Consider the following 18,749-nt stretch of genomic DNA (forward strand, 5'->3'; position numbering starts at 1 on the left):
GTGTTGCCTTGGGGACCACTGCAGTGCCAATGAGGCCTCAGGATACTCTTCCTGCCTGCTTCCATGACACTCTTGGTGGGTTGGGGGGTTGTAACAGAACTCCAGATCCTGGCGTCTGCTTGGGGCCAGGGGACGGAGCGGCGGATCAGCAACGGGTATCAGCAAGGAACTGCAGCAGCAAAAGGAGCAGAATGTGGGGTCGCCGGCCAGCCCCACGCCAGCAGCTCCTCTACCATGGCTGTACTGCCCCCAGTCCCCAGCCCTGTCCTCTGGCAGGGCTGTTCAGACCCCAGACAGGAGAAAGGAGATGCAGCATCGCAGCTGTGTGAAAGGGCTGGGGGTGATACAGCCGTGCTGGAGGAGCTGCAGCCATTGCGGTTCCCTGCCAAATGTGCCCCTCCAGAGGCGTCTGGGGAGGGGCACGTGACCCTTCTTGCCCCCCCCAGGCGTTGCCTTTGTGGGGATCAGCCGCATCGTGGCTCCACTGGGGTCCTGTGTCCCGGGGAGCAATGTCTCCTAACCGGAGACGGCTGCCATTCTGGGGACCGGTGGTGCACCGTGGCCCTGTGCCGGCCACTGAACGACCAACACCATCCCACGGGGGACTTGTGCCAAGAGTCCCGTGAATGGTGCCGGGAACTCCAATAGGTCTGGGAAGGTCAGAAGCACATCCCCGGGGATTGTCGCTTCAACACCAACCACTGCGATGCCTGGGAGCGATGCTGCACCAAAGGGGACCGTGGTATGGGTCCCAGTGCTGGCTTCCCCCTGGAGACAACCACATCTGGACAAAGGGATGGGGGCACCGGCAAAGACAATGTCTTTTGCACCCTGGAAGGCCTCTGGAGTAGACAGGACTTCCAGGTGCTGGGGACCTCTATGACTACCTGGGGTTTGCGATGGGTCCCAAGAAGGGCTAGTTGGCCTGGCTGGCAATGTCAGTGCCTGGCTGGCCTCTGGAGACTTACTGTCCCTTAAGAATCTATGCTCCCTTCCCAGATTTTCCCTTTGCTACATGGGAGGTCATGAAATGCCCTCTCCCTTGGTGCTTCTTTTGCTTCTTTGCTGGTTCCAGGGACTGCGACCGGTGCCGGGAGGCCAGTGCTGGAGGTGTGCTTTGCACTGACACTGCCGCACTCACTGTCAAGTCTGACTTCAGTGGCTCGGAGCCCAGAGTAAGGGCCAACTCCATGAGGAGCACTCAATCTTATGTCCCACTCCCTTTTTGTCCTGGGCTTGAAGCTTTTACAAATGCAACACTTATCACTGATATGAGCTTCTCCAAAGCACGTCAAGCAACTTTGATGAGGGTCGCTAATCACCATAGGCTTCCGACAGCAACCACATGGCTTAAAGCCGGGAAGTGGGGCATGCCTGGTCCCTGGGCTAAGTCCCAGAGGGGGACTATCTAATCTATCTACAACACTAACACACTAACTGTTAAGAAAACAAAAGAACTACTTTTCTATCTATGTACAACACTAAGAGAAACCACTGGTAAGTAAGCGCTTGCTGAAGCAAGGAGATGTTCCAGCACGGTCACTGGGGGTAACAAGGAACCGAGGGTGGGGGGATCCAGCAGCGCTCCTTACACTGCAGCATGTGCGCACCACTCCAGAGGATGCCAGAGCTGGTCCCTTACAGATACCACTGAGGGAAAACTTCCGGCCCCAGTGCATGTGCGACCACACACACCTAAAATGGAATGGACATGAGCTAGCACTCGAAGAAAAACTATTGTGTTCCATGTCTCAAGTATTTATAGATACCAGACTCCCGAACTTTTTTCTAAATACACATATGATAACATGTCCGCAAGTCAGGATAAATTACAAATTAATAAATACCTGAGGGGTATGGCAATACATTGTACCTCTTACCCAATGTTCCCAGAATATCCATATTTCATAATTCTTTAGTGTTCAAGGAACTCGTGTCAATTTGCTAAGAATCTGTGTGGATTTACTCTGGTTGTACTACCACTAAATTTGTTAGAGAGATATGGAAGGAATTACTGAAAAAAGCAATTTTAGTGGTCTCTTAGGATAGCTCCTGCAAAGTGTTGAGCACCTTCAACACTAACTGACTTCAATGGGAGTTAAGGGTGCTTAGCATGTTGCAAGATCAAGATCATTAATACCTAGAAATATGAAGCATATAAATGTGGTTCTAGCTGTGTGGTTTGAAGAGGAGTGAGGTTACAACTGAGAGGTAAAGATCCCAATAACAGAGTTAAGAGCATCTGGTACTAAGGAGAAAAACAGGTCTATTCACCCTCTTCTGTAATCCAAGAAAAGAGAGGATTTCTGTAAATTCTAAGAGAAGAATGATTGTCTGGCTAAGCTAGAAGGAGGACAGGAGACACTGGATGTGGTTTAATTAGGCCATAACTTTAGTTGTGTACCCAGGAGATAAAAGGATACAGTGCAGGCATTTCCATAATCATTTCAATATATACCCAGGACATTTCCATCAGTACCTACCCATCCTGGTTCCCAGCCAAGCCACTGCTGGGACCTCATCATCCCCCTGCTCAAATGAGGGTTAATGAGGGACTATAAAGGAAGGGGGGGGATTGGCTCCCTGCCATACCAGTCATAGGAGCCCTGAACCCCCTCTATTTCCACTCCTTTAAATCCTTTACCAATTCATTTTATCTGATCATTGTATTCCTACCCTATGGAATACCTGCACTGGATGCCCACCCCTAATTTACATAATGAGTTGCAACATCATGGCCTAAGTCACATATCCTGTTCACTCCAATTAAGCCCCTCTGAACCCCCTGGGGGAAGGTGAAAAACCCCACTTCATTCTTTCCCAGCCCCCACCACGACCCGAGAAAGGAGGAACTATCACAATGCCCACAGCAGATTCTGACAAAACCCAGTATTTAACTACTTTCAGAGGTGGGACGGTAGGTGCTGCTGTGCCTGGTCCAGGTAAAAAAGGGCTTTTCCTGCACTGGCATGGACCTACATATAGTCCCCCCACCCCAGTCACCTGAGGGAGGTATGGGGAGGTTTCTGCATCCCTACGCTGACGTGGTCAGCAGCTGCAGCAGAAAGTCATTCTCCGGCTCCCTCACCCTTGAACAGCCCTTACACACCATTTCCAACAAGCCCCTACCACTTAATGTGTAGTGAGGTCATTGGATAAACTTGTCAAAAGATTATCTGACTATAATACTATTTAAATTTAAAATTGATAACCATATTTGGTACTTCAGCTCTTTTCTGAATTAGCTACTGATTTTCTTTATCAGTGACCTGTACTGTTTCAAAGTTGAACTTCAGTTTATTTTTAGTAATATTAAAAAAATTAGGATGGAAAGAGGCCAGAAAGGCTGACTATGCCCATCCCCTCCTTGATTCAGTTTCACAAGTGCTGTTATACAAGAATTTTGCAAGTCATAAACATTTTTAATCTATTAAGTATAAATCCTTTTGCAATGTTTATATTAGATTGGATACACATGAAATGGGGTACTTTTATTTCAAATTATTAGAAAAATTCCACAGACAAGGGTTCATTTTTTTGGAATTAGCATAGAATACTTTGTATGTGAGGAATCTCCTTTACATGTAAGGGTCTCTTCATATTTTTGGGAGTCGTCACAATTACAAGTATGAGCCATAGTTTGTACACTGATCCTGTGCTTTCACCAGCTATATAATCAGTTGATAGGCCCTTCCAAATATTTCACTGACACAAAAAGGTAAAACCATCCACATCAAAATGGATGGTCTATATTTTGTAATTTACTATGTTAACTCTACAACTAAAATTATTTTATACGATGTTAATAGTCTACTTCAACTACAGTTTAAGAAGGTATCTTTTTTCAGGTATTTTATTTTTTTCTTTACTCCTTTGAGGTAGTTGCTATCCCTACTGCCGCATGATTTTTCAGGTGTTGTTGATTAGTAAGTATCCAGTTAGCAAAACTGTGGTCCACTCTATTAAACAAGGTTAAGGACCCACTCACATAAATGTAAATTAATAAATTTAATCTTTGTTTCCACATTAAATTAACACAATTTATTAAAATGTAAATGTAAACCCCGATTTAGATTTAACTCCATCATAATTTAATTCCATCAATCTGAGTAGGGTTACACTGATAAGTACAAGAGCAAAGTCATTGTCTGTAGCACATAAATTGAACTTCTCTTCATTTGCTAGTCCTAGTGTAAACGAACTCTCCCTAAATATAACATTTGTCAAATGAGGATAACAACACTTCCCACTTTATGGAAGATTAGTTCATTAAATGAATGTTAGCTGCTCAGATGCTTCACAGATAAGCATTATAGAATAGCCTATAAATATATAAGAAATGAAAACACAGTGAAAGGTATGAAGTAAGTGCCTAATTATCACGACAACTGTCCTTTCTATTTTCTATTCTGGGTTTCTTTTGTGTGTATATTTATTTTGTAAGTAAAAGCAGGAAGTTTGCTATTGACTCATTCTGCCTTCTATCATGGTATAGGAGTTCCCCAGGATCCACATCAGTCCACTGCTTCTCACTATTTATTCATTATCTGCAGGAATTTTCTTCTAGACAAAGGGTTCAAAGTTTCACTTTTGTCTGGAAATTATACAAATTTAATTCTCATTCTCTCCAAAATAATTGTCTGATATTCAACTAGAGGACATCCTATCATTCTTTCGCAGTTTCAAATGACCAGTATCTTGAACTTAATGTAGAAAAAAATGTTGCAATGATAGGTCCTTAACATAAACTGAACAAATTCACTTTACCCATTATACCTATTACCATGTTTCAAAATACTGTTACCAGACAACTTTTATCAACCAGACACACTAAACATGAGATCATTCCATTGAGCACAAATAAAAGTTAATGCAAAATTGTAATACCGTATTTCTGATATACACATTTTCTTCTACAGTTCTCTTTTGTTTCTAGTGGTGGAAATCTGACAGTGCAATTCTGATTATATAAAGTTCTTTGGGGACACCAATAAACTTCAGATAACTGGAGGACATTTACCACTTCTCTCCTTAGGACTTTGCATGTCGCTAATATTTGTAAAATATCTTGAAAATTTAAAGCACTATATAAATGTTAAGTATTATGATTATCACTAGAATACCTCTTAATCCTAAAACTCTCTTCCAGACTATTTCTCTACTCTGACTCTCAATCTATTTTCAAAGGTAGATGGAAAAGGGTTTATTTTTAATCTAATTTTTAGCTAAACTGGAAGGAGGTGTGTACCGGTAATTGGTATTTTATTTCTTTTCAAATGCTTTACAAGTCTAGAGGCATTATATAGGATATTTCTAAGAAGAATCTCAGAATGTTTTTACTGCCCACACTCGAAAATTTAGAACAATTTTATAGGAGAAACCTTACAGTTATCTAGTGTGCTTAAACATAAGTACTCAAAATAATGTTCCTACTTACGTTTCTGTGTCCGAAACTAACGATTCATTATTACACACATCATTGAAGGTGTGAAGTTGATTCTAGAGTTAGAAAAAGGAAGAAGAAATTAAAATCTAACTTTAACAATATTTTGTGTGGTAACTTTTCTTACGTATAAAAATGTTAGCAGTGACAAGAAATAAATAGTGAAGCTAACGTTTTGGATAATTAGATTATTTAATCACAAAAATATATTAAACAGGTATGTACAGCATAATTTGTCTCATTACCATAATTTTCATAAAATATTCTAATACTAAATACTTTTTCAAAACTTGCTAATCCAGAATTAGAAAAGTTTCTGATTAAATTAACAGAATAACATACTAATTAGTATTCTTGGTAAGTAATAGGGATAAGGGTAAGTTTATTTATTAAACCAGAAAATGGCTTTCTGAACACTTATTTTTACTAAACCAATCTTTTGACATATATAATCTTCACCCATTCTAGAACTCAAAGCCAGGCTTCTACCAGTAATTCTGTAAATCAGTTTTTATTGAAAATGAAATTAAAATTATACAGATGGGCATTTTAGGGGAAGCCACCACGTTATCCGATCCTGCCTACTATAGCTTCTCAGAAGTGATTTATTAGTAGCTTTATAAAAGAGTCAAAAAAGAACTGAGTGAGGGAAATGAAACTGAAAAAATATAATGAAGGCTTGTGGGGGCTTTGAATTAATGGATCCATGGCTTCACAGAAAGAAAAAGAAAAAAAAGCTAACTTCAGTTAAGAAATATCATCTCTCTCTTATGTCCACCAGCCCAACTTTATATAAGTGACATCTCCAACAGCAAAACAGATAGCAAAATTGTTGGATCATATTAAAAAAGTTCTGTATTAAAATCACAAATGAGTTTGATTCCCCATAATTAGTAATACCCTGGAATTTAAACTAAGAGGTCTCTTGGTTTTTGGTACTGTTTCTCTCCCTCTCTGCGTGAAACTTGCAAGCTGCTAACTGTGTTAGTACATTCTAAGACAGAGTCTGTTCTCAAAGCAATTCTTTGTAACAACTACTACTCACACAGAGAGGGACACAAAGCAATACTCTGTAACAACAGAAACAGCACCCAGAGACTCCCCGCCCTTTTTGTTGTATTCATCTCGCTTTGTTAACAATTGTGATTAACACAGAGATAGAGGATGTATGTGGATGGATGCATGGTGTGGATAACAACTGAATGATCAGGGAGGTGCCAGCCTAAGAATCCAGTGTCCATCGACTGAAGAAGGCATCAAGTGGAAATAACCAGAGGACCCCCGGAAGGCAGACTGGAATCCACCCGACAGCCTCAAGAATGGGAGAACCAAAGAACAAGATAACATCTGGAGGCACGGAGCCGTCAGGAATGTGCCATCTGCTGACTGATTCAGCAACAGCATGATGAAGCAATTCCCACAGACTGGCATAGGAAGAAATTTGAATAAAAATGGACTCTAGAAAGGGAGAACTTTGGGGTTTGATTCTGCAAACCAACTTCCAGGAGCATCAGATGAGCATCTGACAAGGCCCTGCTCCCTCCTCATGTCCAGGCCACCTGGCCCGTGGCTTGGCATGAGCAACTCTAAGGCTGGTAACTATGATAACAACCTTGTAGAACGTGTGTGTGTGTGTGTGTGTGTGTGTGTGTGTGTGTGTGTGTGTGTGTGTGTGTGTGTGTGTGTGTGTGTGTGTGTGTGTGTGTGTGTGTGTGTGAGAATAAATATGAAATTGAATGGAATGTTATAGCTATAACTAAGTGCTTACTATGATTCTTTCTGTATTCACAATAAATGTGGCATTTTGCCTTTTCCCCTTTAATAAGATCCTGCTGGTTTTTATTTTATTGGTATAACACAATTTCCATAGCAAAAAATTCTGATTGTATAGTTAGAGTTGAAATTTTGTTCACATTACCTAAGACTTTGTTAATAGACCATTAGAGTTCAAAATTTAAATGAGGAATTGGTTGGGTTTTTTTAATTTATTATAACACTGACCGTTACTATGCTCCATTTATAAGGCAGAGAGATCTTGCCTATTTACTACATGAGCTTGAATCCTTCTCCTCAGAGCTCCAAATCACCCTCCAAATATTGCCAAGAGAATCCCCTCATCTCTCTATGCCCACTACTTCATCCTCCTGATATCGTCAGTTAAAATGAATTCAACTGATATAGGCCAGAATGGGTGGGATTACGTGATTTATCAAAAAAATAGTACAGGATGGTGTGGGAGGGATAAACCCATTTCAGGAAGTTATATGTAGAGTAAAGGAGGAGAGGGAGAGAGGCAGAATTAAGGTTGGTTTTAAACTTTAGCTCAAAACTTCATAACATTATCAAAATTCTAAATCCTAGCTATCTTCTAGCTATGTGGTTTTTTGGTAGGCTAAATAAATGTACTACCCTGTGTACTGAATATTCTGAATGTCTGAATTTTCTTAGTGTTTATAAATAATTCTTTCATGTAGGCCCCTTCACTGGAGGCATGATCCCAGAAGAGATGAAATTGCCATGTTTCTCCAGTATCTAATCTGACATAGATTGCACTCTCCACCTTTTAGTCTTCTAGTTACCAAGTTCTAGCGACAATAATTCCTGCAGCACATATTGATTCATATCCACATATCTGCATCACCAGTTTTCCAGACTTGCTGACATCCATTCAGTTCTCAACCCAGTCATTAACAGAGTCAATTTGTAATGAAACTTGTAATAACCTTTTTTTTTAAACAAAATGTGGTCAAATATTAATTTATACTCTAGTTTCAAGGAGAATTAGGGACACAGTAATTTTGAACTTATGGAAGTCAGACTTCTATGTATTACAGTATGACTAACCCAAAATGTAAATTTCTGGCACAAAGGAATCTTGAGCAAACTGTCTCAGATATTGAAAGGTCAGACTTCTCAGATTATTACTCTTACCATAATTTCAACACAAATCTTACTACAAATCCTAGATAGCAATAAAAAAACAAAGAAAGGGGCAAAAACTGAGGGGCAATTGTTGCAAACTGTGTATCAAAAAATGGTATATAGTTTATAGGGATCTATTAGCAATTTATTTTCTGAATACAGTAGACAAGGTAATTTCAAAAACATGAGCAAGCTTTATATATTTGTACTTCTTAAAACTTCCAAACAGTAATTTTGAGTTACTGACCTACTTGTAGATATCATAAGTATTAGAGAACAGGTGAATGCTTGGGCTTCTTGCTGGCCACGATGAGTAGAGGAAAGATTAAGTTGCTTGCAAGTAAGCAAGAAAATGGAAAAGACTTCACTGCTTAACTCTACTTAATCGTATGTTCATTGTCAAGGATATATACTTCCCACACAAGAAAGATAAACATGTCTATTTTCCAAGAGGCATGTCCTGGAAGTGGCTACATTTTACGTAATGTTGTTTAAGATTGAAGATCTTGTAATGTGGAATTGAACTTTGGAGTCTCAGGGCATGTCTACACAGCAATTACACACCTTTAGCTAATCCTTGTCACCTGATTAGGGCTCATGGGGTTCGGGCTGTGGGGCTGTAAAATTGCTGTGTAGACATTCAGGTTTGGCGCCCAAGCTCTGGGATTCAATGACGGGGGAGGATCCCAGAGCCTGGGCTTCAGACTTACACTTCAATTTTACAGCCACACAGCCTGTGTCAGCTGACACCAGCCAGCCATGAATATTTACTGCTGTGTAGATATACGCTCCAGGACCAAACTTCAATACTGTCTTTGGACAATAATCTTTGACAGAAAGTGAATTTTTAAAATCTTACCAAATTTTAATAACTACTTGTTTAAAACTCTGCTAAAACTGTAGACTTTGAAAGAGTAGATGGGAAATTGGTTCTTTGCTAAATTCTCTCTACACTATGGATAAGGTCAAAAACTTAGGAAAGAAAATCATTTTAGTTGTGAGTCTTCTCAAATGTCTTGGTGAAATACAGAAAATGGAGCTGAATCTGTGCTGTATGTGAAATTAAAATTGAGAGAGTATGAGAAGCAGGGCACTCAAAATCTGTTTCCTTGATGATTTACCAAACAGTTTCAAACTAGAGACACTGATAGAAATACAGACTATGGAAAGCTGGAGAATAGTAACCAAGGTTCCTCTGCAACAGAGGTTTCAGAGTGGTAGCCGTGTTAGTCTGTATCAGCAAAAAGAACAAGGAGTACTTGTGGCATCTTAGAGACTAACAAATTTATTTGAGCATAAGCTTTCGTGGGCTCAAACCCACTTCATCTGATGCATGCAGTGGAAAATACAGTAGGAAGATATATATATACACACACACAGAGAACATGAAAAAATGCGTGCTGCCATAACTGATCACTCGCGTTATAGTGGGTAGGACAACACCCATTTTTTTCATGTTCTCTGTGTATATATTTATACACACACACAGAGCATTCTTCAGTAATGATATCTCTTTTGCAATTCCCAGGATCAAACAAGTTCTAAATCCTCAAAGGTTCATACAATTTTATACTAACTCCAATTTTTTTTACACACACACACACACACACACACACACACACACACACACACACACACACACACACACACACACACACACACACACACACCAAAATATGTAAACTCAGACATTTTTATTCTGAAATCCATTTTTGGTAAGGACACACAAAGGAAGATATGTATGTGCATAATTCAAAGCAAAGAAAGAGGATAATGGCATACAAAGGTGTAAGTAAATTGCTTAGAGATTACATCTCAAGCAACTATGGAGACTTTTCTTACTGTAGCTCATGAACTATGGAGGGGGGGGGATTGTTTGGGGTTTTCGGGGGGCTTTAAGAGAATCTGACTGTACTGTTTTAAGTTGATGTAAGACTTTTATTCTTCAACCCAATTTGAAATTTATCACTTCTGTATGAAATCAAATTTATCCTCAAACTAATGGTCATACCTTAAAATACCTCTGTCAGATGATAACACACAGACATAAAAGTATACACTTACCACTGCGTATACAGTATATACCATTATAAGATTAATACAAACGCCTGAGTCTATCCTTTTACAGAAGATTAATTAAATTAAGGCTGCCGATTAATTGCAGCTAACTCACACGATCAACTCAAAAAAATTAACCATGATTAATCGCAGTTTTAATCACACTGTTAAACAATACCAACTGAAATGTATTAAATATTTTTGAATGTTTTTCCACATTTTCAAATATATTGATTTCAATTACAACACAGAATACAAAATGTACAGTGCTCACTTTATATTATTATTTTATTACAAATATTTGCACTGTTAAAAAGATAAAAGAATTAGTATTTTTATTTCACCTCATACAAGTACTGTAGTATGATCTCAATCGCAAAAGTGCAACTTACAAATGTAGATTTTTGTATTATATAACTGCACTCAAAAACAAACCAATGTAAAACTTTAAAGCCTACAAGTCCACTCAGTACTACTACTTCTTCAGCCAATCACTAAGACAAACAAGTTTGCTTACATTTACGGGAGATAATGCTGCCCATTTTTATTTACAAAGCCACCTGAAAGTGAGAACAGGCATTGGCATGGCACTTTTGTAGCCAGAAGTACAAGGTATTTACATGCCAGATATGCTAAATATCCATATGCCCCTTCATGGTGCCGCCACCACTCCAGCAGATATGCTTCCATGCTGATGATACTTGTTAAAAAAAGTGTTAATTAAATTTGTGACTGAACTCCGTGGGGGACAATTGTATGTCTCCTGCTCAGTTTTACATCCATTCTACGATATATTTCATGTTATAGCAGTCTCAAATAATGGCCCAGCACGTTGTTCATTTTAAGAACACTCACTGCAGATCTGACAAAACGCAAAAAAGGTACCAACGTGAGATTTCTAAAGATAGCTACAGCACTTGACCCAAAGTTTAAGAATCTGAAGTGCCTTCCAAAATCTGAGAGGGATGAAGTGTGGAGCATGCTTTCAGAAGTCTTAAAAGATCAACATGCTGGTGCGGAAACTACAGAACCCAAACCACCAAAAAAGAAAATCAACCTTCTGCTAAAATAACGAGGAGTCCTTGTGCCACCTTAGAGACTAACAAATTTATTTGGGCATAAGCTTTCATGGGTTAGAACCCACTTCATCAGATGCATGGAGTGAAAATACAGGAGCTTCCACTCTAAAACCTTCTGCTCGTGGCATCTGACTCAGATGATGAAAATGAACATGAACATGTATCAGTCCATACTGCTTTGGATCGTTCTCGAGCAGAACCCATCATCAGCATGGAAGCATGTCCTCTGGAATAGCGATTGAAGCATGAAAGGAATATGAATCTTTAGCACATACCTATGGCATGTAAATATCTTGCAACGCCAGCTACAACAGTGCCATGCAAACGCCTGCTCTCACTTTCAGGTGACATTGTAAACAAGAAGCGGGCAGCATTATCTCCTGCAAATGTAAACAAATTTGCTTGTCTGTGTGATTGGCTGAACAAGAAGTAGGACTGAGTGGACTTGTAGGCTCTAAAGTTTTTACCTTGTTTTATTTCTGAATGCAAGTATTTTTTGTACATAATTCTACATTTGTAAGTTCAACTTTCATGATAAAGAGATTGCACTACAGTACTTGTATTAGGTGAATTGAAATATACTATTTCTTTTGTTTTTTACAGTGCAAACATTTGTATTCAATATATAAAGTGAGCACTGTACATTTTGTATTGTGTGTCATAACTGAAATCAATATATTTGAAAATGTAGAAAACATCCAAAAATATTTAAATAAATGGTATTCTACTATTGTAAAACAGTGAAATTAATCGCAATTAATTTTAATCACTAGACGGCCCTAAATTAAATCTTCTGAAAATTTTTCTTTGAAAAGAAACACTCTGAAAGTTCACTGCATACTAATTAAACACAACCAGAAATCTAAAAATCAGACACTGAATATATTAAAATGCTGCCATTTTGATGTTTCATCCACAAGTTATGTTTCTGGATAGCTTGTTTGTGAAGATCCAACTGAATGAACAAAATTATATTACAAGCAACCATACATTCACTTAAATGAAAAATTGATCTGAAAATGTGTCCAAAGTCCTGTAGATTCAGTTACCTTTTAAACAAGATTGGGATAATACTGATTCGATGCAATGTATGAACAATCAGAGTTTCCTTTACTACAATTAGTGCATCTCCTCTAATGTAAGTTAACCACATTCCTTGCACAAGGAAAAATAATTGTATGTGAACTATTCACTGGTTAGCTCAAATCTACTACTTTTAATATTATTTTCAAATATTTCTATATATTAATTATATTACACAATTGTATAATTAAATTAGACTTAGAATTAGATTTAAACTCAGTTGTCTAATATTAGCTTTAAACTCAGTTGTGAACAGAATTCTAATGTGATTTAACCAAAAACTGTGTGGACAGAACCAAACCGTGGTCAGAAAAACATACACAGGCCTTAAGTAGAAGGGGAGGTTACTGATCTGTAACTGGAAGTTCTTTGAGATGTGTGGTCCCTATCTGTATTAAATGCATGCGTACCATGCACCTAGAGCCGGAGAATTTAGAAGTACCGTGTGTTGGTCCGCAAATGCACCCTGGTTCACCACATGCCTCCATATGAGGGAATAAAGGGCAGAATTGATCAACCACCTCTCCAGTTCCTTCTCTACTGCAATTCAGATAAGATCAAAGCAGAGGGGAAGGAGGGCAGGTAGTGGAATACAGATAAGGACCACACATCAGGAAGAATCTCTAGATACAGGCCAGTAACTGCCCCTTCTTCTTTGAGAGATGGTCCGATTGTATTCCACTGTGGGTGACTGATAAGCAGTACTTAAGTAAGAGGAGAGTGTAAGGGTGTAGACAGTAAAGCTGCACAGCAGACTGCCATCCCAAAGGAGGAATAAGCAGAGAAGTCATGCACCAGGCTAAAATATCTCACAAATGTGTGAACTGAGCCCCACATGGCCACTTTACAGATGTCCAGGAAGGGTACCTCCTGCAGTTGCTGCTTGTGCTCAGTTGGAATGAGCGCTTATCCCATGAGCGCAGGGGTGTGTGGAGTGGGGGAATCAAAAGGTGATACAGTAGAATGAAGCCAGAGATCTATTTGGAGACTCTCTGGGTGGAAATGGTGTCATAAATATAAAGGAAAGGGTAACCACCTTTCTGTATACAGTGCTATAAAATCCCTCCTGGCCAGAGGCAAAACCCTTTCACCTGTAAAGGGTTAAGAAGCTAAGATAACCTCACTGGCACCTGACCAAAATGACCAATGAGGAGACAAGATACTTTCAAAGCTGGAGGGGGGAGCAAACAAAGGTCTGTCTGTCTGTGTGATCCTTTTGCCGGGAACAGATCAGGAATGCTCTTCATAACTCCTTAAGTTAGTAAGTAATCTAGCTAGAAATGCGTTAGATTTCCTTTTGTTTAATGGCTGGTAAAATACCTGTGCTGAATGGAATGTATATTCCTGTTTTTGTGTCTTTTTGTAACTTAAGGATTTGCCTAGAGGGATTCTCTATGTTTTGAATCTGATTATCCTGTAAGGTATTTACCATCCTGATTTTACAGAGGTGATTCTTTTACCTTTTCTTTAATTAAAATTCTTCTTTTAAGAATCTGATTGCTTTTTCATTGTTCTTAAGATCCATGGGTTTGGGTCTGTGTTCACCTATGCAAATTGCTGAGGATTTTTATCAAGCCTTCCCCAGGAAAGGGGGTGTAGGGCTTGGGGGGATATTTTGGGGGGGGAAGACGTCTCCAACTGGGCTCTTTCCCTGGTCTTTGTTTAACACGCTTGGTGGTGGCAGCATAGGGTTCAAGGACAAGGCAAAGTTTGTACCTTGAGGAAGTTTTTAACCTAAGCTGGTAAGAATAAGCTTAGGGGGTCTTTCATGCAGGTCCCCACATCTGTTCCCCAGAGTTCAGAGTCGGGAAGGAACCTTGACAGATGGTGTGCCCCCTGATTCTTTTGGCTATAGGAATATCCTGATTGGTTTTCTTCTTTGCAGGTAAAAGGCCAAGGCCCACCGAACATCGAGGGAGTGAAGTCTTTGTTCCTCTGTGGATGCATGCAGTTTTGGAAAGAACAAAGGTAAGTGAATGAATTAGTTAAGGTGAAATACTGAAACTACTTTAGGAATGAATTTGGGGTGTAGACACAAGGAAACCTTTTCCTCATGGACTACAGCGTAAGGAAAATCTGCCATCCTAGCTCCAAACTGACCAACCCTTCTAGCTGAGGTGATGGCAACAAGGAAAGCGACCTTCATGGAAAGGAGAAACATGGAGCAAGAAGCTAAAGGTTCAAGGCTGAAGTCCAACTGGAGAGGAGGCTTCTGAATGGGTGGAAAGGTTCTGATTAGGCCTTTCCAGAATCCATTGATCAGTAGATGTGCGGAGACCAAATAGCCCTAAAGAAGGTGGATGGTAAGCACTGATTGTCGTCAAGTGGACTTGCCAAGAGCTGAGGACAAGCGTGACATCTTCTAAGAGAGCATACAGTCCAAGATGAAAGGAATAGCTACAGTTTCTGGGAGATGCCTCTTTGATGTGCCCCAGAATAAAAGCACTTCTATTTACCTAGGAAACATCTTCTTGTCAAGTTCTTTCTACTATGAGAAAGGATGTTTCACACAGCTGTGGTACATGAACGTTCTAAGGACAATGCCCATGCAAATACAAAACCCTGAGATGAAATGGACGCAGATCAGGGTGCTTGGGAAACATTGGGAGGATGACTGGTGGTTGGGATGACATATGTAGGAGATTAGGAAACGAAAACAGTCTGGAACAGCAGCGAGTGATCAGGATGACCCGTGCTCTGTGCTGCTAGATTTTGCGTAGAACTCGTGGCAGGAGCGGTTGTGGACAGACGGTACAGTTGAACTGGTCCGACCAAGGAAGAAGCAGTGTCACCTTAGGGTGGTACACTTCCTGTTTAAGAGGCAAACAGATCTCTGGTTGGGGTTCCCTAAAGAGTAAAAATATTGCACAATACCAAGTCATGAAGCTCCCACTTGTGGTTGACTGTGAAATGTCTGTTGAGGAAGTCCGCAAGCACATTTGCTTCACCGGAAGGTAGGCCGCCGATAGGGTGATTCGATTGGTGATATACCAGTTCCGAAAGCTGACTGCTTCTGCACACAGGGAGATGGATCTCACTCTTCACTGCTTGTTGATGTAGAAGACAGTTGTAATGTTGTCTGACATTAAAAGGACATGGTGAGCATGGATGAATGGAAGAAAGGACTTTCATGCTTTCTGGACTGCTTGCCAACTGCAGGATATTGTTGTGCATCCTGGACTCTTCGAGATTCAAAATACAACATGGTTTTACAAAAGGTAGATCGTGCCAAACCAACCTGATCTCCTTCTTTGAGAAAGTAACAGATTTTTTAGACAAAGGAAACGCAGTGGATCTAATTTACCTAGATTTCAGAAAGGCGTTTGATACCGTGCCACATGGGGAATTATTAGTTAAATTGGAAAAGATGGGGATCAATATGAAAATTGAAAGGTGGATAAGGAATTGGTTAAAGGGGAGACTACAACGGGTCCTACTGAAAGGTGAACTGTCAGGCTGGAGGGAGGTAACCAGTGGAGTTCCTCAAGGATCGGTTTTGGGACCAATCTTAATCTTTTTATTACTGACCTCGGCACAAAAAGTGGGAGTGTGCTAATAAAGTCTGCGGATGATACAAAGCTGGGAGGTATTGCCAATTTAGAGAAGGACAGGGATATCTGTCATACAGCAGGATCTGGATGACCTTGTAAACTGGAGTAATAGTAATAGGATGAAATTTAATAGTGAGAAGTGTAAGGTTATGCATTTAGGGATTAATAACAAGAATTTTAGTTATAAGCTGGGGACGCATCAATTAGAAGTAATGGAGAAGGAGAAGGACCTTGGAGTATTGGTTGATCATAGGATGACTATGAGCCGCCAATGTGATATGGCTGTGAAAAAAGCTAATGCGGTCTTGGGATGCATCAGGAGAGGTATTTCCAGTAGGGATAAGGAGGTTTTAGTACCGTTATACAAGGCACTGGTGAGACCTCACCTGAAATACTGTGTGCAGTTCTGGTCTCCCATGTTTAAGAAGGATGAATTCAAACTAGAACAGGTACAGAGAAGGGCTACTAGGATGATCCGAGGAATGGAAAACTTGTCTTATGAAAAGAGACTCAAGGAGCTTGGCTTGTTTAGCCTAACTAAAAGAAGGTTGAGGGGAGATATGATTGCTCTCTATAAATATATCAGAGGGATAAATACCGGAGAGGGAGAGGAATTATTTAAGCTCAGTACCAATGTGGACACAAGAAGAAATGGATATAAACTGGCCACCAGGAAGTTTAGACTTGAAATTAGACGAAGGTTTCTAACCATCAGAGGAGTGAAGTTTTGGAATAGCCTTCCAAGGGAAGCAGTGGGGGCAAAAGATCTATCTGGCTTTAAGATTAAACTCAATAAGTTTATGGAGGAGATGGTATGATGGGATAACATGGTTTTGGTAATTAAATATTCATGGTAATTAGGCCTAATGGCCTGTGATGGGATGTTAGATGGGGTGGGATCTGAGTTACCCAGGAAAGAATTTTCTGTAATATCTGGCTGGTGAATCTTGCCCATATGCTCAGGGTTTAGCTGACTGCCATATTCGGGGTTGGGAAGGAATTTTCCTCCAGGGCAGATTGGAAGAGGCCCTGGAGGTTTTTCGCCTTCCGCTGTAGCATGGGGCACAGGTCACTTGCTGGAGGATTCTCTGCTCCTTGAAGTCTTTAAACCACAATTTGAGGACTTCAGTAGCTCAGACATAGGTGAGAGGTTTTTCGCAGGAGTGGGTGGGTGAAATTCTGTGGCCTGCATTGTGCAGGAGGTCAGACTAGATGATCATAATTGTCCCTTCTGACCTTAGTATCTATGAATCTATAAGGAGTTGCCTTACAAGTGGAGAACCTGTGCTGACAGGGCCAATTCAATCAGGGGTGGATGTGGTCCACTCCCAATAATTGATGAGGAGGTGTCAATACCAACAGAGGAAAAATTGCTTTTGTAGTGAGCCAGCCACTCCCAGTCCCTATTCAAGCCCAAATTAATGGTGTTAAATTCCCCTCTGCCATGTACATTGGCCAAACCGGACAGTCTCTATGTAAAAGAATAAAAGGACACAAATCAGACATCAGGAATGGTAACATACAAAAGCCAGTAGGAGAACACTTCAATCTCCCTGGACATTCTATAACAGATTTAAAACTAGCCATACTTCAACCAAAAAAAAAAAAAAAAAAAGTCAAAAACAGACTTCAAAGAGAAACTGCAGAGATATAATTCATTTGCAAATTTAACGCCATTAATTTGGGTTTGAATAGGGACTGGGAGTGGCTGGCTCACTACAAAAGCAATTTTCCCTCTGTTGGTATTGACACTTCCTCATCAATTATTGGGAGTGGACCACATCCACCCTGATTGAACTGATCCTGTCAACACTGGTTCTCCAATTGTAAGGTAACTCCCTTCTCTTCATGTTTATGCCTGCATCTGTAATTTTCACTCCATGCATCTGAAGTGGGTTTTTACCCACAAAAGCTTATGCACAAATAAATCTGTTAGTCTTTAAGATGTCACCAGACTCCTCGATGTCTTGACCAGTACTCGAGGGCTGTTTGTGATTGAACTATGATATTGTTCATGGTCTGGAACCTGTCCTTGGGCAGGTACGCTCTTGCAGTGATAGAATTCAAGGTTGCCCCGATGAAATCCCAAGGACAGGTTTTTTAGCATTTACGCTGATTTCCAGTGGGGAGAGGAGGCGTAGCATCATAGACACTGACATGTAGGCTTCCTGGCAGGACCTGGTGACAAGGAACCAGAGGTCCAGGCAGAAGAAGACAATGAAACCACGACATCTGATGTGAGCTGCTACTACAGAGAACTCTAGTGACAATCACTATTCGGAAAGACAGTTCTCTGTATTGAGACTGGTCAGAGCCCACCATGAATATGAGGAAACGTCTCTGAGCGGGATGAATGTCTGTGTGAAAATAGGAGTCCTTCATGTCAAGAGCTGTAAACCACATGCCCTTTTCTAAAAATGGAATTATAGATGTCAATGTGATCATGCGAAATCTGAGTTTGTTAATGAAGTGACTGAGACACTGGAAGTCAAGGATTGGTCCCCAACTGCTCTCCCCCCCCACCTTTTCTTTCGGAGCACCTGGAAGAAAGTTGAGTAAAACCCTCTCCCTTGGAATTGAGGAGGGATGTGATCTATCACTTCTCACTGCAAT

At 40.3% G+C, this 18,749-nt stretch overlaps 1 protein-coding gene across 2 annotated transcripts in view; it reads right to left on the reverse strand.

The window, feature by feature from the left end:
• The window catches only part of USP34 (ubiquitin specific peptidase 34), a 275,304-nt gene that overhangs the window by 198,547 nt on the left and 58,008 nt on the right, over nucleotides 1-18,749 (reverse strand). For both annotated transcript variants that reach the window (XM_074949535.1, XM_074949534.1), the window contains exon 8: nucleotides 5,438-5,499. In XM_074949535.1, the coding sequence (XP_074805636.1) occupies nucleotides 5,438-5,499 (62 nt within the window). The remainder of the gene's footprint in view (nucleotides 1-5,437; nucleotides 5,500-18,749) is intronic.

Source organism: Natator depressus, chromosome 3, assembly GCF_965152275.1.
Source record: "Natator depressus isolate rNatDep1 chromosome 3, rNatDep2.hap1, whole genome shotgun sequence".
Classification (NCBI taxonomy): domain Eukaryota; kingdom Metazoa; phylum Chordata; order Testudines; family Cheloniidae; genus Natator; species Natator depressus.